Source organism: Microtus oregoni, unplaced genomic scaffold (assembly GCF_018167655.1).
Source record: "Microtus oregoni isolate MIOR12 unplaced genomic scaffold, Mior012 000026F_ref0000081, whole genome shotgun sequence".
NCBI classification, from domain to species: Eukaryota; Metazoa; Chordata; class Mammalia; order Rodentia; family Cricetidae; genus Microtus; species Microtus oregoni.
The window spans coordinates 26,905,625-26,930,555 of NW_024543085.1; the positions used below are offsets into that span (position 1 = coordinate 26,905,625).

General features: G+C 37.4%; 1 protein-coding gene across 2 annotated transcripts in view; it reads left to right on the forward strand.

Annotated features, from left to right (window-relative positions):
* The window catches only part of Mkln1 (muskelin 1), a 123,203-nt gene extending 104,394 nt beyond the window's left edge, over positions 1 to 18,809 (forward strand). For both annotated transcript variants that reach the window (XM_041675437.1, XM_041675438.1), the window contains exons 14-18: positions 155 to 269; positions 2,174 to 2,313; positions 7,082 to 7,184; positions 12,670 to 12,724; positions 18,395 to 18,809. In XM_041675437.1, the coding sequence (XP_041531371.1) occupies positions 155 to 269; positions 2,174 to 2,313; positions 7,082 to 7,184; positions 12,670 to 12,724; positions 18,395 to 18,516 (535 nt within the window). In that variant the 3' untranslated portion in view covers positions 18,517 to 18,809. The remainder of the gene's footprint in view (positions 1 to 154; positions 270 to 2,173; positions 2,314 to 7,081; positions 7,185 to 12,669; positions 12,725 to 18,394) is intronic.
* The last annotated feature ends 6,122 nt before the right edge of the window (positions 18,810 to 24,931 follow it).

The window sequence follows — 24,931 nt, forward strand, 5'->3', positions numbered from 1 at the left end:
AGAGTTTCTGACTTTGTACTTGGATGTGAACAAGTGTACATTTCTTCTGTTGATAATTGGGCCTTGGCAGTTAGCTTACTGCCTATAAGTGTATGAACAGTGTGGTTGCTGCTGATCCTTTGAAGTACAGTGTCTTAAAAGCAGTGTCTTACAGGTCTTGTGTCTATAAGAACGATCAAGCTGCAAAAGATAATCTGAGCAAAAGTCTTCAGGAAGAAGAACCATGTCCAAGGTTTGCCCATCAGCTCGTTTATGACGAATTACACAAGGTGCGCGAACCACTTTGCCTGTACATTTTCAATGGACTACAATCTGAAAGTATTCCTGAATAGATCAGTTTTAATATAGAGGCTGACATTTAACAATATATAGCAGGCATTCAATATTATTCTTTTTAACACCTCTCTATACACATAGGGATTGAATTCAGGACCTCACACATGCTAAGCAAGCACCCTACCACTGCACTGTATATCTATTCCCAGCCCCTTTTCACTTTTTATTTTGGCATTGGATAAGTTGCCCAGGCTGTCCTTGAACTCACTATGTAGCCCATGCAAAGTTTACAAGCCTCCTGCATCAGCTTTCCAAGTAGCTAGAGTTGCAGGACTATCTCACTAGCCCCAGTTTTTTCCTAGAATTATTCAAGAGAATAAACCTTTTGTATGGTCCATAATAATTGTTGACACTTTTCATCTTTTGTATTGTTTGGTTTTTTTCCTCCTCTGGTACAGGTTCTTACTATGATATAGCCCAAACTCAAGATTCTTCTGCCTTAGCCTCCCACATGTTGAGATTACAAGTGTACACCATAACATATTTTCTGATCTGAAAATTATCAGTGAATTCTATTTCATTCCATAGAACCAATATATAACGTGTTTCATTGTATATACATTGTGGATATCCAAGTATAAAATTCAGTGTTTTGCATTTTGAGAAGGAACAAGTATACGACTTCCCAGGCATTAGATTTTCCAGTTGTATAGGAAGTCATTTCTTCTATGTACTTCTTATATAAGTGACCTATCTACCAGCATTATGAGAATAATTTTGTATCACTAAGTTTTCAGAGTAGTTTCTGTAATTATTTTCTTTAAATTGGATGTGTAATTTAGCAACTAGACTCAGATTGTATGGAAATAATTTTTTTCTCTTTAAGCTGTAGATGAACATTTAAAATCTGTGCTGTATATCTTGAAACCTTCAGATAAAAGACAACATGGAAATGAATATAAGCCCTTACTCCTAGAGTTTCCCAACTTAAGGGGTTATTGGAGAATTTTTATTTAGTTGGCTAGAAATAATATTTATTTTATAGTACTATAAATATAGATGTTTTCAAATTTCAGGGAAATATTTTAATGTTTAGTATAAGTATAGAAAAACATTGAGGGGCTGGAGAGATGGCTCAGAGGTTAAGAGCACTATTGCTCTTCCAGAGGTCCTGAGTTCAATTCCCAGCAACCACATGGTGGCTCACAACCATCTGTAATGAAATCTGGTGCCCTCTTCTGGCCTGCAGGTATACATGCAGACAGAACACTGTAAACAAAATAAATAAATAAATCTTTAAAAAAAAAAAAAGAAAGAAAAATATTTGAATGATGAAATCACTATTGTAATCATTTTACATTTCTTGTTTGGCATTAATTGAACAATGAAATAATACTCTGAAAGTTATGTATGTCTTTTACTATTTGGCATTTAGGTTAAATCATAGTAAGATGTTAAAGTTTTTTACTAAAGTTTTAATATATTCTTAATCTTCAATGATTCTATTTAAAATTCATGTCAGAATTCTTTTGAATATAACTTATTTTGATCAACACTTGATTAACTAGATAACCCTTTTATTTGTAGTTCTTTAAAATATGTGTTGGATTAGCTTATTCCTACCATGGTTTTTGTTTCATTTCCATTATCTTTTTAATTTTAATGGTATGATTTTAATCTACATGTAGTTTAGGAAAGTGCTTTAAAGTAAAATGGAATGGAGAAAAATCATGGGAAACCTTTGGTAAGAATGTATCAATTTAAAAAATTGTCAAATGAATAAGGCAAAGAGAGTTAACTATCATGTACTCCTGGTAAAAGAAATTTCCTTATGAGTACTCTAGTCTTTTGAGTATGTATGAGTTCTTTAAATCTTGATTTGTCATGTTTCTTCTAGGTTCATTATTTATTTGGTGGAAATCCAGGAAAATCTTGTTCTCCAAAGATGAGACTAGATGACTTCTGGTCACTGAAGTTGTGTAGACCTTCAAAAGACTACTTACTGAGGCATTGCAAGTACCTCATAAGAAAACACAGGTATAAATATAATTTACTAAGCTGGGTATGGTAGCTCACACCTTTCATACAACCTCTCTAGAGGTAGAGGCAGGCTGATCTTTATGAGTTCAAGGACTGCATGGTCTACATAGTGAGTTCAATGACAGCCAGAGTTACACAGTGAGATCCTGTATCAAAGTACATTTTTTCTAACTAAAAGTTTTTAGTTAGCATTGTCAGCTGCTCTTGATATGGCTTAGCTATGGGATGCAGGTCTCGCATTGTTACTGTAAAAGAAGGTAGTCATGTGCTCTGAAGATACTGAGTTTTGTAAATGTATATTTATTTTTGCTTTATTCTTTCAAAGGAAGATACAAAGTAAGGATACATACAGGTATTAATTTTTTAATAAGCAAGTAAAGTTTTCTAAGTATTAGTTGAAAAAATATCGATTGCCTAATAATTTTAAAATTGTGTGATTGATTAGACATGATTTAGTCTTAGTAGCAAGCCTCTAAAAATGAAGAAATGTGCAGTCTTAGGTGCTAAATTATTGTTTGGAAAAAGGTCATCTTTTATTAATGACTGCATGTTGGTCTCTGATTCTTAGTCTCATAATTAGTTATAGAGTGGAGACTACCACTGTCACTATTTTGTCAAGGTGGAAAACTGAGGCAATTTTTGAATGACTTATGTAACTCAAAAGGTCACTCATCTGAAGTGGCAAGGCGAGGGTTTGATCCTGACCTTTTTGACTACAGAGAGCTTCATGTAACCACTGCATGAGGTATGTTTGTGAGTATACATGTACACATATGTGTGCATTTTTATGTTTATCACATATACTTACGTATTAGATTATATGTAGAGTATAATTGCCTAAAATGTCTGCATATGTATAAAGCAAGTCTATGCTTTTTTAACCATATGTTTAATTATTTATCTTTCTTTGCTTTCATAAGTTGTATTTTAGACAAATTAATGCAGAAACCACTTTTAGGCATCCCTGTAAATAAACATGTTTATTTCCAATAGGATCTCAGAAAGTAGCAGATGAGGCTGAATGGACAGAAATGGGGAAAAATTCTGCAAGGCTGCAGCTTTTACTCTGAGAAATAGAAGTTGTTAGATTTTCAGAGATGAGTAACACACTCAGACTTACAAAAAACAGGGTAAAAGGTGTATAGAACTCTTCAGAAACAGTAAGTTTATACATCTGGAAGGCTAAATTTAGTTTAGGAAGCTTTTATGTAATAGGGAAATCATCTGTGAACATTTGAAGAACTGGCTTGAGCTGACATTATATCATTTAGTCATCAGCAGAGGGAGAGCGTGCAGAATGAGGAGAGGAAAAAGGAGGTTTGGTGTTGTCTGGAGGCACACAGCAGGAGAGATTGAAAACGGACAGTAAGTTTCTGGATGAACAGTGAAGGGTCTGCAATAGAAGTATGGATTTGAAACAAAGAGGTGTTAAGGGTGACCCTGGAACATTTATCTACTACATTTGTCAAATGGATAATGGAAGGCCTACTTTAAATGTTTGAAAACATGTAAACCTTTTCTTCTGCTTAAACTTTAGCCAAATTTAAGAGTTTCCTATATACATAGAATAGAAGTCTATAAAGTGACTAATACATTTTGATAGAAATATCATACTTATTGGACAGTCTTTAATTATATGCACTACTAGGGTGATTTTTTTTGTTTTTGTTTTTCTTGTGGAAAGTTATTTCTTCTATTTAATTAATGTATAGATTTTGAGGAAAAGAAGCGTCTTGTGAGCAAAGGATATAAATAGTGTCACCATTAACTTTTCAAATAATATTCATCTTCTAAACTTGATGATGTTTTGTGTGTAGAAAGGACCAAGACTTCTTAAAGCATTAAATTCATGATTAACAGTAGAAAAGAACTGTTGGTTAAACAATTCTAGACCACAGAAGCACCTTTTTGCACATAAAGAAGCCCAGGATGGAAACAACAAAACTCACAAACAAGAGGGCAGACATAGCTTCCAGGAAACTGATTTCTTTACTGAACTTAATAGAATGGAAAGTAAAATTTGAGTTTATTTCACAGTACAGAGGATTGGGGTATGCTTATGGTACGTCAGTTGAAACCGTTATTTTAGCAATAGCCCGGGCATCAAGGTACTTCTCTGCATTATAATAATGAGACCAAATGGAAAGTTGTGTGTGAAGCTAGAACAGTTTCGGCAGCTTTTCTGTTTGCTTCATTGTGTCCTCTTTTTCAGCTGACTTCTTCAGACCTTACTTTCCCTAGGCCTCAGAGCCTAGGCAGGCAGGCAAGCTGGCTGACTGACTGACTATTTTATGACTTCAGCCTACTCCCTTCTCTATGTCTACTTTTTATATGTCCTTCGTCTTAGTTAGGGTTTCTATTGCTATGAAGAGACACATGACCAAGGCAACTCTTATAAAGGAAACATTTAATTGGGTGACTTACAGTCAGAGGTTCAGTTCGTTATCATCATGGTACGTGCTGTGTGCAAGCAGAGATGGGCTAGAGAGATAGCTGAGAGTTCCGCATTTTAGGCAGGCAACAAAACCCACCTCCAGTGACACATTTCCTTCAACAAGACCACACCTATTCCAACAAGGCCACATCTAATAGTGCCACTCCCTTTGGGAGCCATTTTCTTTCAAACCACCACATCCTTATATATCCATCTTTTGGTTCTCTTAAGGAAGAGTTCTTTAAAGAATGTCCCTATTGGGAAGGGTTCTGCCAAGCCACTTGATAAGCTGCTGATCAAGCTTGAGACAATTGCTTTTGGCTCAGGTACCAATATACCTTTATCTAATCTGTTGCAGATAAGCTGGTAGAGTAATAGACCTCTGCTAGGGTCTCTTATCTGAGTACTACCTGGTACAAGAGAACAAAATATTTCACTTTTAATCTTGTCCTTGCCAAAGTAGAAACAACCTGTCCTTGAAGCAGTATCAGCCTGAACATCACTGGGAAAGGTCTTCACCATCTTCCTTACCCAGAGGAAGCTAAGTAGTCTATATTAACTACATAGCATTGTTAAAGGCATCACATGTAATCATCTGTATAATTATATTGTAACAAAAGAACGCTATCTTATTTAATAGCTATAAACACTTGGGGTTTGTTTTTGTTGGTGTCTGTGTGTCTGTGTTGAGACAGGGTCTCATGGGAAGCTTGAAACTTGCTCTATAAACAGGCTGACCTCCAGCTCATAGACATTCACCTACCTCTACTCCTGAGTACTGGGATTAAAGGCATGGGTCACCATGGCAGGCAGATTTTCTTTTTCTTTAACTTAAGAGAATTCTTCCTTTTCAACTGTGAACTTATTCACATGTGTTTGATTGTGATTGTTTTCCAGCTCTTATCTTGACACAATTTGGTGAGGATGGGGCGGGGCACCTTAATTTCTTAGTTGTTTTTACAAATGGTGAAAAATGTCGCCATATCATGACAGTTATTAAAGGATAAATGAAATGTGTAAAATCCCTAATGTAATATCAGGTACATTTTAGATGCTTAGTAAATTGTTACTGTGTTTTTTCTATTGTTGTTATCAATAACTGCTGTAGAAATAGAGGTCAACTGATGGTGGGGTAACCAACCCTAAAGGATACATCTGCTACACAACTCCTGCCCTTAAAGCTAGGGAACATCATGGAAGAAAGGGTGGGAAGATTGTAAGAGCAGGAGGACCAGAAAGTCTGCTGTGAGACTGTGCCTCCTTAGAAATGACAAGGAAGTGACACCCATAATCTGTGCTGAAACCCTCAATGATATATAACTTTCTAAACAAGACCTGAACAATGACAGTGTCAATTGCTAACAGGGAAGGAAGAAATCTTGTCACTAGGCAAAGAACTGCAGGCAACTAAGGAATGCTGAGAGTGGGAAAATTAGGGGGATCGTGCCTGATCCCCCTAGTTGATTACCTAATACCAAGTGGTCAGCCCTGAAATCATATATACACAAGCTTCGTTTTATATATTTATATATGTGTATAACAATAATAATCAAAGAAAAAGTGACCATTAATTTGAAAGGGAGTGAAGGATCATGAGAAAGGTTGGAGAGAGGAAAGGAAAGGGGGAAAATTTAAAAAAAAAAAAAGAAATCTATATTCTCACTCCCCCAAAAAATTTAACCTGTGTTAATGTTACTTACTAAAAGTGTCATACTTGGTCTGTTGTCTGTAATTCTAATTACAGGGCACCTGGTACTTTTTGGCCTCTGAGCACCAGGCATACATGCGCGCGCACACATATATATGCAGGCAAAACACTTATTCACATAAATATTTTTAATTAAAAAGTGCCTTATTCAGCTTCAAAACCATTAAGAACTATCATCATAAAGTCTAGTCTGTTAGTCTAAGAAAGCATTTTGGTTTTGATGTGATACATTGGGGTTATATGAGTGTGTGGCACAATTGTGTGCACACACTGCAGTATGTGTGTAGAGGACAGAGGACAACTTAGGGAAGTCACTTCTGAGGATTGAACTCAGCACAGTAAATGTGGTGGCAAGGAGCCTATCTGCTACACACACTGTTCATAGGGAAGATAAGAAGTGCTGTCACAGACTTTCTAGCAGCACAACTGACATAGCATGTCTGTCGCATCTCTGTGGACTTAACATATGTACTGTGGTTGGGGGAATTCATACTCTTCTAGCTGCTCTACAAAAAATTTTAGATCTCAGAATAGCTCCTCTTTAAGCAGTATACCTTTCTTCACTTCTTAAAGGCATTTCTCATAACTCAAAGTAATTGTTTCCCTTGTTTCGTATTTTCTAGATTTGAAGAAAAGGCCCAAATGGATCCTCTTAGTGCTCTAAAGTATTTACAGAATGATCTTTATGTAACTGTGGATCATTCGGACCCGGAAGAGACAAAAGAGGTAAAGATGGGAGTAAAATTCAGAAATGGATTATTCTTTTAAATGTTTTTCTAGTTTGAGTGCTTAAAGGAAAATGAAGAAAATATGATGCTCTGATCTTGAAGATAATAAAAATATGGGTGAAATGAAAAGTCAGCGGTGGTCAGATGGTAGGTGGCACACACCTTTAATCCCAGGAGGCAGAGGCAGGCAGATCTTAATCAATTCAAGATTAGCCTGGTCTACAGAGTGAATTCCAGGACAGCCAGGGCTACACAGAGAAACCCTGATTCCAAAAAACAAAACAAAACAAAACAAAAAAAAAAAAGGAAAAAAAAGTAATCAGAGAGAGTCAGGTGTGGTGCTAAATGCCTGCATTTCTGCATTCTAACATTAGGAAGGTTGAGGCAGGAGGATCACTAATTAAAGGCTAACCTAAGCCACAAGGTGTCTAAGAACACCCTCCATCCAAGAAGAAAAAAACAAAGAAATTGAGCAGGCATATTTGACTCATTCAAAAAGAATTTTTAGGTATGAAATTTTAAATTAGACATTAGTTTTGTATTTATGGAGGAATTTATTTTAAGTTTAGTTTTTATAGATCATCAAAGATTATATACAGTTGTTCAATATGCCCTTCTGTTGACATTAAGATCTCTTAAGAGAGAAATAAGGGCTGGAAAAATGGCTCAGAAGGTTAAGAGAGCTGGCTGCTCTTCCAGAGGTCCTGAATTCAATTCCCAACAACCACATGGTGCCTCACAGCCATCTATAATGAGATTTGGTGCCCTCTTCTGGCCTTCATGGATAAATGCAGACAGAGCACTGTATACATAATAAATAAATCTGAGATAGAGACAGAGAGAAAACTTCCTCTCCTTGTGTGTAGAAAATCGGGGCAGCTTGGAATGCTTGCAGTGTTAGTATTTATTTATAAAACAGTTCTAGCAGTATAACTTGATTATAGGCTACTAACCTCATTTAACTAATTTCTAACCTTCCAAAATGAGTCTCAGGATGTTGTTCTGTGAGGTAGGTTTCTGTTTTTAAAGGCACATTTGCCTATCCGGTGTGTGAATGTGTCTCACCGGATCTCTGGCGCTTCAGAGATTCCTTTGTCCATTTAGCAGCATCTGAGCTGCAGTCATTTGCCTTTCTCCCAGCTGGTGCTGAAGGATTACGGCTCTGCTCCTTACCCGTTTCCGTGTTTATTGCTGCCTTGCTTTGGCTCTCTAACTGCAGTATTAAACACTTTTCTCCCTTCAGTGTTGACACAGATTTTTATTAATGTCAAATTCTTTCATGTACCAGGATCATTGTATTTTTAAGACAGTAAAACCTGCATGTTTTCCAAACCAAAACAGGCATTCTATCATAGCCTACTGTGGAAATACTTTGTCTTTTTCACTCAGTATTGGCTGCAGTTCTTCATTAGGTATAGAATAAACAAACTACAATTTAGAGCCCTCTGTTTGGTGATAATGAGTTGGTTGTTGGTTTTTTGTTTGTTTGTTTGGTTGGTTTTTCGAGACAGGGTTTCTCTGTAGCTTTGGGGCCTGTCCTGGAACTAACTCCTGTAGACCAGGCTGGCCTCGAACTCACAGATCCTCCTGCCTTTGCCTCCCAAGTGCTGGGATTAAAGGCGTGCACCACCACCACCCGGCAAGTTGGTTGTTTTTGAATGTTTACCTGATTCCTGATACCATTTGAAATGTGGGAAATGACTGTAGTTTTGCTGAGAAATTTAATCTGCCATGGTTTATTACACCATGTAGTTGTGAAAATACACTAATGAACATTTTTGTTGCACCATGCGTTTGAGAGTTCTAAATAGATATCCTGTATTTTCCCATGTTCCATATAAAATGGCCATAACTGGTCACACTTATTTTCCCCTTATTTTTAAAAACCAGACCAAAACAAAACATTTCAGAGTAAATAATCTCAGCTGTGGAAGCTGTAAGTGGGTCAGAGAAAACAGTGTATTCTTGGAGTTAGGGGAAAACCAGGACAGGGAGCTACTGCAAGTTTAGACAGAGCCACTTTACAGTATTGGTAGCGGCTCTAATCGTCTGTGAATCATACATTTCGTCTGATACAGGTTTCCTCAGCATTTTCTAAAAGCTTCAACAAGAGTTGCTTAGCCCCAGAAGTTAGTGAGGTGGCATGTGCTTGTGAACATTAGGAGCATCTCTAAACTTCTCAGCCGTGCCCTCACCCTCGCTTCTATCTGCATGTACAGCAAAACACAGGAAACACTTGATACTGGGGAGGGTGGGTCTATGAAACTATGCTGTGTTCTCAAAATGGATAAGCAGGTTTAACCTTTAAACTACTTTATAATCCAGTATTCTGGGTTGCTTCTTTTTTTTCTTTTTTGTACATTTTACACATTTTTTCATGATTTAAATTAACTTTTCAGTAACCAAAAATATTTTATGTTTGAATAGATATGGAAGTTCTCACAATCTTCATCATTGTATTATAACTAGTATTAGGAGTAACAGCTACAATTTACCATTGTAAATCAAAACATGGTTCTTTGTTTCCTTCAGTCTTTAGGACTTTGGTTCTGAATTGGTAATGAATTTCCAATAAACTTTATAAAAAATTAAATTGAGCCCATGCTTTTGTAAATAATCCCCTCGGGATCCTATTTTTTGTTTGTTCATTTGTTTGTTTAGACTAATAAGATGTAGTTTATAAACAACCACCAAAGAACAAGAAACAAAAGCCCACAAAATAAAACAAAAAAAATCATAAAAAGAGAAATAGGATCAATTGGTAGTAAGAGGGGACCTAGAAAAGTTAGGTATATATACATTATATACTACACATGTATGAAAATGTCATGATGAAACATGTTGTTATGTGTAATTAACATATGCTAATAAAAATGATATTTTTTTCTAGAAAAGGCTTGTTCAGAAGGTACTAACATCCTAATAAGGGAGATAATATAATAAGCATATTAAATAAGCAAATTACATAGTCCATTATCATTTGGAAGGCTAATATAATGTAAGAAAAGTTAAAGAGCAGCACAAGGCGGCCCACACCTGAAACCTCAACACTTGGAAGGTGAAGGCATGAGGCTATGTCATTTCGGGTCATCCTCAGCAACATAGTGAGCTCAAGGCCAGCCTGGGCTACATGAGACCTTGTGTCAAAAAGTCAGTGGCAGGAGGTTGGGCCTACAGGAGATCATAATTTATAAGGGTAAGAATTGGGGCAGTTGAAGTTTTAAATGGGTTCATCATACTGGGCCTCAATAGAAATCAGATTTGCACATAGGCTTGAAAAACGTAAGGGAGTCTCTGAGGAGACAGTGTAGTGAAGACACTTTCCCACAGCTGCACAGAGATCCTTGTAGGTGTGTGAGCATTCTTGCATGGTTTAGGAGAATGGCAAGAAGCCCATGCTTACTGAAGTGGAGAAGTCAGAAGAACTGAAGAAGTGTGAAATGAGGCGTGTACAGAGAGATTGGAAAGGATGAATGGCTTCATAAACCTGGGTAGGACTGTTTTTGCTTTTACTTTGAGTGATTAAGGACTCTTCCAGATATGGTGCATGGGAATGACAAGATCTCTGTATTTTAATTAGACCACCCTGACTACTGTATTGAGGAAAGACCAATAGGAAACAAGCATAGAGCCAGGAAGAGTTGTGAAAGAGGTGGCAGAAGTCTAAACAATAAGCTATGGTAGTTCAGATCACAGTGGAGTGGTAAGAAGTCAAAATAGATTAGAGACTGAGTGTACTTAAAGGTAGAATGGACATATGATGGCTTAAATATAGTTAAAGAACAATGAGTTGAAAGGTGCTTTTCTCTTGGAGGCACTGGGGACTCCTGATTGAGATAGGGGCCTAATTTTGCATATGTCCAAGAAATGCCTGTGAGACCAGGTTGAGGTGTTTAGCTTGCAGTTAGACATTTGAGAAACTTGGGAATGAGGTCTGTAATTCAGTTTAATATCTGTTACAATTATATTATCAGTTCAGTTTACATTGTCAGTTTGTTAAAAGAACAGATTTCTCTGGAACTTCTCCATAAGGAATCAGTGAAGTTTATTTTTCATTTTAGGAATTAGAAAAGAAAAAAGAAAAAGTCAAGATAAAATAAAACATTATTGAAATAAAAAACATGCTATAAAACATAAAGTGGTTCTTTGAAAAAGTAAATAACTTTTATCAAGATTCATGAAGAAAAAAATGAAAACATAAACTATGAACATCACATGTATCTTTGGGTTTTTATTGCCGTGAAGAGACACCATGACCACAACAACTCTGATAAAGAAAGCATTTAATTGAGGGTGGCTCGCTTACAGTTTCAGAGGTTCAGTCCATTATCATCATGAAGGGGAGCCCGGCAGTAAACAGGTGTCATGCTGAGGGAAGTTTGAGAAAAAGACTTCAAAGCCCATCCCCCGTGTGACACAGTTACTCCAACAAGGCCACACCTCCTAATAGTGCCACTCCCTTTGGGGGTCATTGTCTTTCAAACCACCACAGCATGAAACAGTGATGTGGTCACTAGAACTTCAATATGAGAAGAGTAACAAAAAGAAACAGTAGAAAAAACCTCATCAGCACATTGAAAAATGTAATGTAATGGACAGAAGATTACTTAAAAAATATAATTTACCAAAAAAAGATGTAATTTATCAAAACTGACATAAGAAATAAAAGACCTTAAAGAATCCCATATTTGTTACATAGTTGAGTTTGTAATTAAAAATCTTTCAGAAATATTCCAGCCCCAGTGTCTCTATCAGTAATTCTACTGATCATTTAAAAAGCTATAATTAATTCTACATAAACTCAGAAATCAGATGAATTCCTGAATCTGTGTGAATCCTTTGTAATTATGCTGTGAGAGCTAACCAAAGATATTACTATGAGAAAAAATTTATAGACGGGGACTGGGGAAATAACTACCAGCAGTTAAGAGCACTTGCTGTTTTTCCAGAGGACCTGGGTTCAGTTCCCAGCACCCACATGGTGGCTCACAACCATATGTAAGCCTAGTTCCAGGGCATCCAACATCCTCTTCTGGTCTCCATGGGTATCAGAAACTCACATTGTATACAGATTGACATGCAGCCAAAACATCCATAGACATAAAATAAAAATGAATGATAAATCTAGAATATTTGTCCCATTTCAGACTTCTAAAAGACAGTTGAGCCTTACAAAATGTCAGTGTGTAAACATTATCTGAAAATTTAAAGACATCCAAGGAGGTTGAGATAGGAGACGTATGAGTTCAAGGCTAGCCTGGCTACACAGTGAAAACTTGTTTCAAAAAATAAAAAATAAAGTAGAAAAACCAACATGATTATTTTTTCAATCTAAATGTGATGGTGGGGGGGGGAGTATCACCAACATTTGGTGATTAGATCTATGTAATGAATGCTTAAAAGTAGCCGCTATAATAAATGAAAAGTCACGAAGTTATTTTTCTTAAGTGTGTCTGCTAATTTGCTACTGTATTTCTTTACAGTTTCAACTCCTAGCCTCAGCTCTGTTCAAATCTGGCTCAGACTTCACAGCTCTAGGTAAGTATGCCAGCAGTTTATCCTATTGCGCTAATGTTTGTTTGGATTTTGGTCTCCTGTATGGAGCATTAGATGAGGTGTGCATTCAAACAATTGTATGCAATTTTTAATAGTGTTAAAAGGTTACTTCTCAGGCATCACTCGCCAGTTCCTGGTTGTAGTTTACAGTTCATATGCCACTTGAAGCAGGCTGATAATCAGCATGGTCAAATAAACCAATCTTTGTAGCACTACTTTGGAATCAACACTTGATTGGGTAGACTGTTTTCTCTCTGTTCTTTGGGGAATTGTGTGGTGTCAGGAGTTAATAAATGGGAATGAAATATTTGGAAAGTAAATTATCTTTCTTTAGAAGTGAAAATTGCTAATGGTTGATAAATTCATTCCTCAAGTTCCTTTAAGGTTCTTTCCCCTCAAACTTCTCAGATATGAGTATTAGTCTTCATTAAGAAGTACTCTTATTTAGTATTAATGAATTACTTGAAAAAACTATGGTGCTAGGAATGGAATGGTATTAATGAGTGATTGAAGTAACTAAAGTCATAGAACCCCAGTAGTGTAGGAAATGGTCACATGAAGTAGCCTTTGCACAGCAAAATGCTGTCAACATAGTAAACTGCGACAATCTTTACCAGCTGTACTTTAGGCAATTTAAATATATAAAGAGATACAGAATTTAAGCTCACATACACAAAAGCCTAAATTAATTAATTAATTAATTGTGCCAATCAGCAACAGGGTCAGTGAACTAAACAGACAGTTCTCCAAAGAAGAGATTCAAATGGCCCATAAATGTCTTTTAAAGTTTTTATGTAGTTAGCCATCAGAAAAGTGCAAATTAGAACTACTTTGAGACTCCATTTCACTGCAGTCTTCAGAATGGCTGCCCTCAAGGAAACATGAAAACAAATTCTGGCAAAGGATACTGGGAAAGAGGGTCCTTGTTCAGTGTTGATGGTGATGTAAACTGGTGTAGCAGTTGTGGAAACCAGTGTGGAGGCTGCTCAAAAGCTATAAAGAGAACTACAGTATGACCCAGCTATGTCATTCCTGGACATGTACCTAAAGGACTCTGTATCCCACCACAGAAATACTTGCACATCCTTTTTCATTGCTGCTCTGTTTGCAGGGAAATGGAACTGCCTTAAATGTCTATCAACAGATGAATAGATAATGAAAGTGGGTATATACATATGTGGAATTTTGATCATCCATAAAAAAAATGATATTTGCAGGAAAGTGGGTGGAACTAGAAACTGTTGCATTAATTGAGGTGACTCTTGTGAAAAACTTAGAATTAGATTTCTGTGAACCCCTCCAAGAGATCATTGCATAACATCGATTCCTTGGTGTTTCTATTTAATATGTCCTTATTTAGTCAACATTATTTATTCATTCACATTGAACTCATGGTCAGGAGGACAAAGCCCTTACCTAAATGAAGTTTGTTTAGCTTCTTGTCTCTGAAAGGCATGTCACAACTCTTTACTCTTAGAAACACTAGATTGCAGCTCCAGGTTACCATCAACAGCACAGAATTGAACAGCATGAAATGACAGCTGTATGATACAAGACCTGAAACAGAAGAAGGCAGACTCTGCTGGGGATGTGCTCTGGCAGCTCCAGTATCCTGCCATTCTGTGTTTGTCTATAAATATTCACAATAATGCCACAAGTCTTGATTGTGGGACTACAAATCAATTCCAGTGATTAGGTGACTTTGTAAATATAGAATCTTTAATCAAGATATGTGCATATCTAAGCATATGGTTTTGAGTATGCTAGTTTTGTTACATAGTGTAAAAATATACTATACAGCATATTTTATTTAATTGTGTAACTTTGAAATTTTTTTGTGGAACTACTATATTTGCTCTGTCCTTATGAAAGTATTCTAAGGACCTCCATAGTCCATCTGATGGTAGTGTCAGTTTTGATTCCTTATTGGTAAATCGTGATGAAAGTAAAGATACTTTTGAGGAATAAGTGAGCATAGCCTATGGCCCTATACACTGCAATAAGACTAAGCAGATAGACTTTAGAGTCCCCTCACTGTCTGTGAGACCTTATTAAACTACTAACTCTCAGGTGATTCTTTGTGGAGTTTATATGCCCAGGCCTAGAAATGATATGTTGACTGTTAGCGTAACTGATTTTGTATTTCTCAAATAATTTGCTACTACAAAGAATTATGCCTCCTTGGAAAAATGACTGACAGGGTTTTGTAAGAATGAACTTGAAAGCTTATTATATGAGAAAGTATGGAGATGTTCAAAATTTTGTGGGTATATTTCTTACTGGCCAAATCTGAGATTATATGAATATCAAAATGATTGGTGACAATGATGAGTTTAATATTGAATAAAAGACAAATTCAGGAGTACACACTGATCCAAACAAGTTTAAAAAGGGAAGATAAAAAAATATTTCAGGACATTGTGGCACATGCTTTTAATCCCAGCACTTGGGAGGCAGAGGCAGGTGAATCTCTTGTGAGTTCAAGGTCAGCCTGGTCTACAGAGCGAGTTCCCAGACATCCAGAGATACATAGTGAAACCCTGTCTTAAATAAAAGCAGATATTGGTGGGGGGTGAGATCTTTATAACAGAATGCCAGTTAGCAACTATAGAAAGAAGCACAGTTAGAAGATCACAGTGGTTTATTGTGGCGGACCTCTCGACCGGCGAGAAAGAACGACCACCACATCAGGATTCCACTCAGAACACGCTTTACTGGAGTGCCCTTGATTGATGGGGAGCAGGAAAGGAGAGGGGCAGGGAGCTAAGGGGAGAGGCAGCAGGAAGCGAAGGGAGGGGGGGGGACGGACAGACGGAGGGGGGGGGGGAAGCTTAGGCAGCTGCTTAAATAGGGAATTGGCACACGGGTCACCCTGTGATTGGCTGCCACCAACAGCTGACACCAAACCGCATCGGGATAGGCTCAAGGATCCTCATCCACCGTGCATGAGGGAAGCAGGGACGCGCAGCTCTCAAAGCCATAGCCAAATATGGAGTTGTTTATTTCCAACAAGACAAGATGTCGGCGCCATCTTGTAATGGCGATCCTGTCCGGCTCACTACAGTTTATATAATTGCTAGTGACTAGTAACTGCTGATCATTGAGTATTGGGGTTTGAGAAAACAGGGACAGGGCTGGAGAGATGGCTCAGAGGTTAAGAGCACTGACTGCTCTTCCAAAGGTCCTGAGTTCAATTCCCAGCAACCACATGGTGGCTCACAACCATCTGTAATGGGGTCTGGTGCCCTTTTCTGGCCTGCAGGCATACAGACAGAATATTGTATACATAATAAATAAACAAATATTTTTTAAAAGAAAGAAAAAAGAAAACAGGGACATATGTGGTGTCGGACACTTTCCCCATTCTCAGATTACTAATATCAGAGGTAGAAATAAAACTTTATCAGAGAAATTTGGCATAGGCTGAGTTAACATTATGATCAGAGTTAATATCATCGATATCAGTCCCAACTAACAACCTGTGTTTTCCAAGATGATGCTCTGAGAAGGGCACAGTATTACTTCTGTAGTATTCTACCAAGACTGCATAAACCAGTGTCTGATCATAGAACCATCAAGACAAAGTTAATCCAAATTTAACACGCACACTATGCAACTTTTCTATATGCAACAAAAAGAATCTGTGCCATGAGAAGATGGAGAAACTACAGATTTGATTCAGATCAAAGAGACTTCAAATCCAAATGTAGAGGTAGTTTTTTTTTTTTGCTTAGAGATAAGTGAATAATAAAATGATTAAAACATCAATGTTAAGTTTCCCAAATTTAATATATAGTGAGGATTAAGATGTAGCTCAGAGACAGAACACTTGCCATGTGCAAGGTCTTAGATTTGTTCCGTAACACCACAGAAAATGTGTATGCATAGAGTTGGGACAGGGATGGAAGAAAAAGAGGGATGGTTGGTCATACGAGTAGATATTCTGTTCTTAGTTGAAATGAGTTCAGTAATTCAGGAATAAGGTGCTTCCACAAAAAAGTTGGTGAGTTGGGCATATACATCCACAATAAGAACATGTCAAGCAAGACACTACCATCAAAGTGAAGGCTCGCAATGAATTCTCATTGTACTTTCAAAACCTCTGTGTGTTTGCAATGTCTTGAAAGTAAAGCAATTTGGAAAATTCAGAAATGCCTAATAAAGAAAAACGGTTACATTCTCACCTTCACAAGTAAGCTTTGTTACTATTTTGCAGTATTTCCTTCTATTCATTTCTATGATATGATAGTAGACTTTGTTAAGCTAAGCTCAAAGGAAGAAACATTTCCCCTGCAAACTTAAAAAAACTAATAATAATAACAATTTTTTTAAAAAATAAAAAGGAATGAACTATTCTCAAGGCATTATTTCCTTCCAGGAAGCTGGTATCTTTGACAATGTTGTGTTCTATTTCTATTCTTTATAAGATTAAAACAAATTGGACCTAAAACTGTTGAGTGGAATCAGTCCAATTTGTGTTTTCCCTAAACTATCACAGCCGTGGTTCTTTTTCTGATGGCATGCAACAGAGCCAACATGTCCCAGCTAACCATTCAGTAATAGGAAAATCATTTGTCATATAACTATTTCATTTGTATGTTAGAAGTCTGAAGCAGCTGAGAACAGATACAGACTGACCAAAGCAGGGCGTTGGTTGGTGTGAACTTGAAAACTAAATGTTGCTTGATGTAAATGGAGGAAAGACTCCTTTATGTTAAGAAACCCTGTCTTCTAAGAAAAAGTCTTCTACCCTCTGGTATTTATTTTCTTAAAAGTACTTAATTATTCTCATTAAATATGCTTAGTCTAAACCATGTTACATGGAACCACAATAATAGCATTTCTTAATGTTGCCTGTGTGCTCTACAGACATTTCTTTCTCTTGGTTATCTATATTTTCACTCAGTTCTCTGGTAGTACTTTCACCTCTAAAGACCTTGCTGATCTTAGCCTGCTTTCCTAACGATCTCTTTGTTGTCATTTTGTTACATTTTATTACCAAAAACATCAGTGGGACAGAAGCACTCAAGATAGAGAGGAGTGGAATTTCCTCAATGAAGTAGTGGAGGAATAATCTAGCAAAGGAAAGATGAGAAGTCAGTATTAATTACTAAAGCAGCAGTCTTTCTGCCAGGTTCCACATAGTTGCAGTTAATCTGCACAGAACTCTGTGAAGTAAAACAGGATCTCACAGTTGTACTTCTGTGAGGAAGTGGGTGCTGCGCCAAGGAGGCTCATAGTGCCAAGTCCACACTGCTGCAGCCCTCCGCCAGGGCAGTGCTTCTCAACCTGTGGGTCAGAACCCTTTCACAGATTTGCTAAGATCGGAAAACACAGATGTTTACTCTACAATTTATGACAGTAGTAAAATTATAGTTATGAAATAGCAACAAAATAATTTTATGGTTGGGGGTGGGGGAGATCATCACAACATGAGAAACTGTATTAAAGGTCACAGTCCAGGGAAGGTTGAGAATCACTGCTCTAGGTGTTGTGATCTGGGAGAACCAGGATTATGTTGGTAGAGTTTGGCTAGTTTTGAAGCCTGTCTTTATTTTGATTTCACATTGTACATGATGCTGGTAACATTAACTTTCCTGTTGTGTTGAATTTTTGAACTAATACATACTTTTGTTTTCTTTTCTTCCCCAGGCTTTTCAGATGTGGATCACACCTATGCTCAGAGAACTCAGCTCTTTGACACCTTAGTAAATTTCTTTCCTGACAGCATGACTCCTCCTAAAGGCAATCTGGTAGACCTCATCACACTGTAACCTGGGGAGTCACTGGAGGACGTGTTAGGCTTAGAAGTGGAGACAGGAGTCGGAGTTTGCTGTTGGCGTGGGCAGAGGTGACATCGCAGTGGCAGAGGACTGCATCAGTTTGGAAGGATCCTTATTATCACAAGTTTTAACCCTCTCCTTCGTACCTGACCTCAGTCCCTTTTTCCTCATACTCCTGCATTAGGCTAATAAAGTGAAATTGCTATACTTCCCATTTAATTATGTATATTTTCTTTAGCTTTGAAGAATTAACAAATATTAATAAAAATTAGGCTTTTCCCTTTTTTGCTTTCCAATTTTTTTAAAGTTTCTTTTTAGTTAGGAAAACAGCACTCACTGTTAGTAGACTCAGTGCTGGGGGAATTTGGGGTTTTGCTGTTAGGTTGTTTGGCCTTTGTTTCCCTTTCACTTTCCTTCCTCACAGCTGCTGTAAGGTGTCACCAGTTTACTTCCTCATTCTTAACAGCTGTGTGCTTGAGTCAGTGTAGGTTAAGCTGATGTAACTGTTGACTTCTCTTGTACTATATTAAACAATAGAGAAGTTAGAGGACTTCAGTTTATACTTTTTGCCATACAACCAAAAAGCGAAACTCGATTGCTCCAGACACCTGATCAGAAATTGGTATTTCTATATTGATATTTTATAGTAGACATTACAGTATTCCTTGGCTTCAAATCACAAAGACCTGAAACCAAGGCTATCATCCAGAAACTTTCAGAGGTCTGCTATAGATGACCAGCAGGAGAGGTGCTGTCCTGAACACTCTTTCATTGGTGTGTTTGTAGAGATTTGGGAAGGAAATGACTCTCCTCTGATGAGTTATGCAGAACCAGCGCCCTTGTTCTCCTCTGAGTTATCTTTATGTCACAGTTTTATCTGGGAAAATGGGTTCCAGAGCTGCGCTTTCATTTTTTTCTGACGTTTCCCTGTTGTTGTCAGGAGTAGTGGTGTGCGCTTGTCCTGTGGCATACAGCCGACAAGCGCTCCGTGAGCATGAGGACTGGGCTCCTTTAAATGGACAGAAGGGAAAAAATAATACCAAGAGTTCTTCACTAGACAGAAAAGTACAACAAATTGCCCTTTTCATTGTGCCATTTTTGTGTATGCAAGAACAGAGGAGCATACCTTCCTATTAAGTGTTGTGGAATGTAGCATGAGAAACCTCCATCTGGCTAGTTGGTGTTCACAGTTGCTCAAAAAGTGTGTCATTTGTAGCTGGTAACCCACCATGTTGAAAGCAGACTTTATATCCACATGCCAGCGATTAAGAGTGAGTGACTATGAAATTGACCTGTACTTTCAGAAAGTGTCATGTATAGGAATGAGATCTGATAAGTTTTTTCCCTCTGTCTTTACTTCATGGTTTTGCTTCTGAGGTTGAATGAGAATATATTTTTGTCGGTTGAGATGAACAAGAATATATTTCTTCCAGTTGTAGGATTGAATCATGGCTTTTTAACTTTGCAAGCATTCCAAAGCAATCAGTAGTAATTTATTAAACATGTAGATTCTTATATTGTGAAAAATATGATGTATAGTTTAGCAGGTACCAAATTGTATAAATATTGAATAATCAGTTAACTGTACATTTGAGTAAATCTTTTCTATTCAAAGACTTGCAATCCTAAAGTGGTTCTTCTGACTAACAGCCAGGAACGTAAAGTGTATATCACTAATTTTGTCTAAGACAGATGCAAATCAGTAGTTGACAAAATGAACTTGAACTGGAAGCTGCCAAAATAGAAGAGCCGTGGCTGAGCACTGTGAGCTCTGGCACCTTGACAGTACAACCAAATGGAATTCTGCTGCTTACCACCTTTGTGGAGACGCGCTTCCCCTGCCACCCCTCAGTTTGCCCATCAATTCCTCAGAGTCTATTTTTTGGATGAAATTCATTTCTTGACCTCAATGATTCTTTTTTCGCTCTTAACTGCTTTTCTTTTCCTGTTTTTATAATGCCTACTTTAATTTCATCTTTCCTCATTTCTATTTAGTTTGGAATTTTTCATTTTTCACTACCATATTTAAATGGTTGAATCATAAGAAACCACTTAGTTGCCTGAGTAAGATGCTTTCACTAACTGGGGAGGTAACTGACAGTCAGTTAGAATCTGTGCCTTGAGGATTTAGTGGGGGCACTGCCAGGGATAACTTAAGAAGCGTAGGGCTTTATATGTCCAGGACCAAGACCGACATGTCGCTCACATTTCACATTAGGACCCAGATTTAGAACTTGTGTAGATATTTATTTAGTAAAGAGTAACAGCAGGATATTATAATTTAAACAATAAAATTAGTATTTAAGTAACCAAATACGTATACTTTACTACTTAAAATTTCTTTCATATTCTAGCTTAGTCCCAAATTAAAACACTTAGCTTTAGATACATTAGTTAGTGGGAAACTCTTTCCTTGACTTAAACCCTAGTTTCAGCCTCACCTCCATCTTCCTTTTTCTAGCAGAACATAAGACTTTCAAAGAGAAATAAGCTGTAGATATCTGATGTTCCTTTCACCCGTGTCTTCTGTAAGAATTGAATCACAAGTCACTTCACAAGTTCGTTTGCATTTTATTGGTGAATAGCACGAGACTTCGCTTGGCCACCAGTTTGTTTGATTCAGAGTTATGTTGTGTTTCTACACACATAACGTAATTTAGAGTTGGATTTCCACTTCTGTGTTGTTGAAGCTGACAACAATATTAACCTTTATCAAAGTCCTATTTGGATATGGTTTCCATTTCTACTAAAACTGGCCATTCTTTGTCTAGGGAGTAAACAAAGAGAAAACAGCAGAAAGTTAAGTCACTGGCTTGTTACAGAAGAGTATGTCAGATTTATGGCCCAGTGCTTGCTTTGTCTATAAAACTATACTGAGTGAAATGTGTAGTCTGTGTGTAAGTGTGGCAGTTGTCATCCCACTGGCTCTCTCCACATCTGCCTTAAAAAGTTACATAGAAATACACAGTAACAGTTTCATGTGACAAAATAGGCTTAAAAATCTGTACAAGTAAAAACGAGCTGAGGAACTTATAGATTGTTGCTTAATAAGTCAAAAAAGAATGTTCCTTATTATTGTTCTCTGAGTTATATTGAATTTCATGGTAATTATGCATATAAAGGAGTTTTCTTGTAATTTTTGTTGTTGTTGTTGGATAATCGTTTATTTCCTGAAGGAAACAAGTGTGAAGTACTTGGCTGACTGAGTATTCTGTGGCAGTTGGGACTTCGGGTTTGAAGTGACTTCTTGGGAGGAAGTCATGATAGTCTGCACTTTAGACAAAGTCACAAAAGCTCTTTTAAAATGCCCTTTCTAGCACTTGCTTTCTTAAAAACGCTTGCTCATCCCTTTGCAGAAATTCTTGCCTGAATTTTTACCAAGTTTTAGCTAGTCTGTGGTTTAAGATGTGCAGGCTCTACAAGAAAAAAAAAATTTTCTATAGTTGCTAGAGATATGTCATAGAGGTCTGTATAAGACAGTATTTACAGATTAAGTCATTTGGGCTCTTTAATGCAGTTTTTGTTTTCTGTATTAGACTAATAATACTAATTTTTATATGTTGCTTTTGATTGTGGGTTTGGTCTCTGTAATTTGTCTTACTGTGGAAGTGATTTGGCTATCTAAAGCTTCTAGTATATGTCAGGTATATATATATATATTATATATATAAAATCTTCTCTATATAGGTGTGTCATTTGAATTTCAGAGTTTTCACATCTGTTGAAATTATCTGGAGCTGACTAGTACAGATGAATGACATGAATAGTTTGCTTGTTTATGGGGTGGGTTATTGCAGTCTGTTGATTTCATCACCAAATGCTCTTGTTTTCTTAATAAATGCTATCTCAGATTTTATTTTTTAGATGACTTTTTAACCTTAAATTCATTCTGCTCACCAATTACTGTGAATTGTGTTTCCATTTCTTTTTCTTGGCTAATTTAACTTTATTCACTACTTCCTAGATTTTTCTATGACACTGTTCAGAACTGTTGTATTGCTTTAAAAAAAATCAAATCATTGTAAATCATACATGCTCCTGTGTATGACAAGAATAATGAGATTAAAAATGTATATTGGTAAAGAAGTAATAACATTTAGATATTGCTATAAAATGTGTGTGCTATTTTCATTTGGGGATGGCTATGGCAGCTTTCACTGGGAAGCATGTTTTAGCTTCTTTTCCTGGTACTGGAAACAGCTGTCATAGAACTATTGGCAGAATACACGTTCTGAAAGAAGCTGGCCTATGGCGATCAGCATGTCACCTCTGCTGTCACCCTTTCTTTTGGTTGTATTTTTAGCCAACGTTTGTTCTGTTTCTACCTCCATCAGCAGCATTGATTTTTCTGTTGAAGTTGAAATTTGTGCTAATAATTGACTGTTAGCATTGTGGTGCATACCTTTAATCCCAGCATTTGGGAAGCAGAAGCAAGAAGATATCTCTGTGAGTTCAAGGCCAGTCTATCTACCTGGTGAGTTCCAGACCAGCTAGAGCTGCATGGTGAGACTCCATCTCAAGGTTTGGGGGCAGGGTTAATTTCTGATACAGTTTGAATATTAGAAATGGCTTTTATTGCCACTAAATAATTAATATTCCTTATTTTCTTAAATAAAAATAATATAGTGATGTAAATGTCTCTTCTCATGAAGAACATGAATTTAGGGCAGGTGAGACAGCTCAGCAGGTCGAGTTCATCCTCCAGGACACACGGTGGAAGTAGAGACCTGCTTCCCACACTTGGTCTCTGACCTCCACGTATGCACACATATACAAAAGAAATAAGTAAATGAAACTTTTAAAAATTAAAAGACTATGAACTTAGATTCCACCCTAAGTGGCTAAATTGCTTTCTCAGTCATAAAGCCAGTGACAATCATCAGACCATAACATCTGTAGACTTTAGCCTAGGGGTCTAGGGAGTCCTTAGTCAGTATAGTAAGTTAGACTTTCTAGTACTCAGAAAGAAATACCTTCCTGGAAAATTCCTGTTACTATCTTTTTCGAAAGCCACAGATATGAATTGGAATCCTGTTCACAACACAGAAAGCAAAGGGTGGTTCTAGTTTCTCTTACATACTCCAGCTGTGTGTAAATCCGATCTGCAGATGTGCAGTCTTGTCCCCAAACACAGCCGGGCTCACTTGGATGCCATCCGACAACCGTGGGATCAACAACAGAAAAGGTGGCAGTGTCAGGGTGTTGAGCGGGGAAGGAACCAGTTCTAAGGATTATGAAATCATGTATCTTCCTTTTCTGTGCTACACAGGTAGCCCCAGTAAGCTATTATATGTACACGTACTCTAACCTGAGATGTGCTGACCTCAGGAAGGAAGCTACAAAGGAGAATGAAGGTGTACTCAAAAAAAAAAAAAAAAAAAAAAAAAAACAACAACAACTTTGAAGGTTCCCAAAGCTAAGCTAGGCAGAAAGCACTTCATTACTAACCTTGAATAATTCTTTGGATTCAGTGCTAGGAAAGAAGTTATCAAAGGGGAGGGGAGGTCAAAACTTGTGCTCTGTATAGTCTTGAGAAAGTAGCATTTCCTAGGTAATTAACCTTTTTCCTCTTCTTGCAAATATAGACCTTAGAACAGCCCAGGCTAATCTTTATATTTTAAAACTAGGTAAGTAGTTTCCTACATATTGCTGGCTCCTTGATAAGCCCACGGGGTGGGGAGTGGGGGGACCTACAAGTGAAATGTTTCACCGTGCAATTTGGGGCCTCACAACGGACTTGCTTTTTCATCATTTCTGAGCTATCGCTGAAGCATAGCCCTGGACCATCTTTCATACTAGCCTCAAACCCAGCAAAGAGTTTCTGTACTTGAGCTGGCTGCGTAGAAAATCAACCTGAAGTCAGCATCATTCTTCAGTTTCTTCATCGCTACTTCGCGGATGCCAAGTTAGTTGGCAGAAAAAAAAACACTGTGTGCTCCATATGCCGCGAGCCCATGTGTGCCAGTGAGGGTTGCTCGGAGACTCTCGGGAACTTGTTTCTCCCACCATGTTAGCAAGTCTCAAGAAAGTCCTACAGCTTAGCTCGTGTTCCTAGGTTGGTGTTCCATCTATTTACTAAGCCCCTAAAATAGGGAGAAAGTGCTCATTGTGTGCTTCAGGTCCATACAGAATTGGACAGGCAGGTTTTGTGCCTTGAATTATTTTTACCCAATCCTGGTGGTTCTATTTATTTGTCCTTAGTGTTGCAGGTTTCTGATAACTTTATGCTTTTAGGTGTTCTACACATCTGTAAAATGATGGATTAAATTGGAAAAAGAACCGAGAGTATGTTTCAGTTCTTTAACAGCTGGCAAAGCTTCAGATTCAGTTGCAACCAAAGGCCAGAAACCATTCGTGCTGGCCTGTATTTGGCAAGTGACTGTTGAGTGTATTGCTGTATTTACAC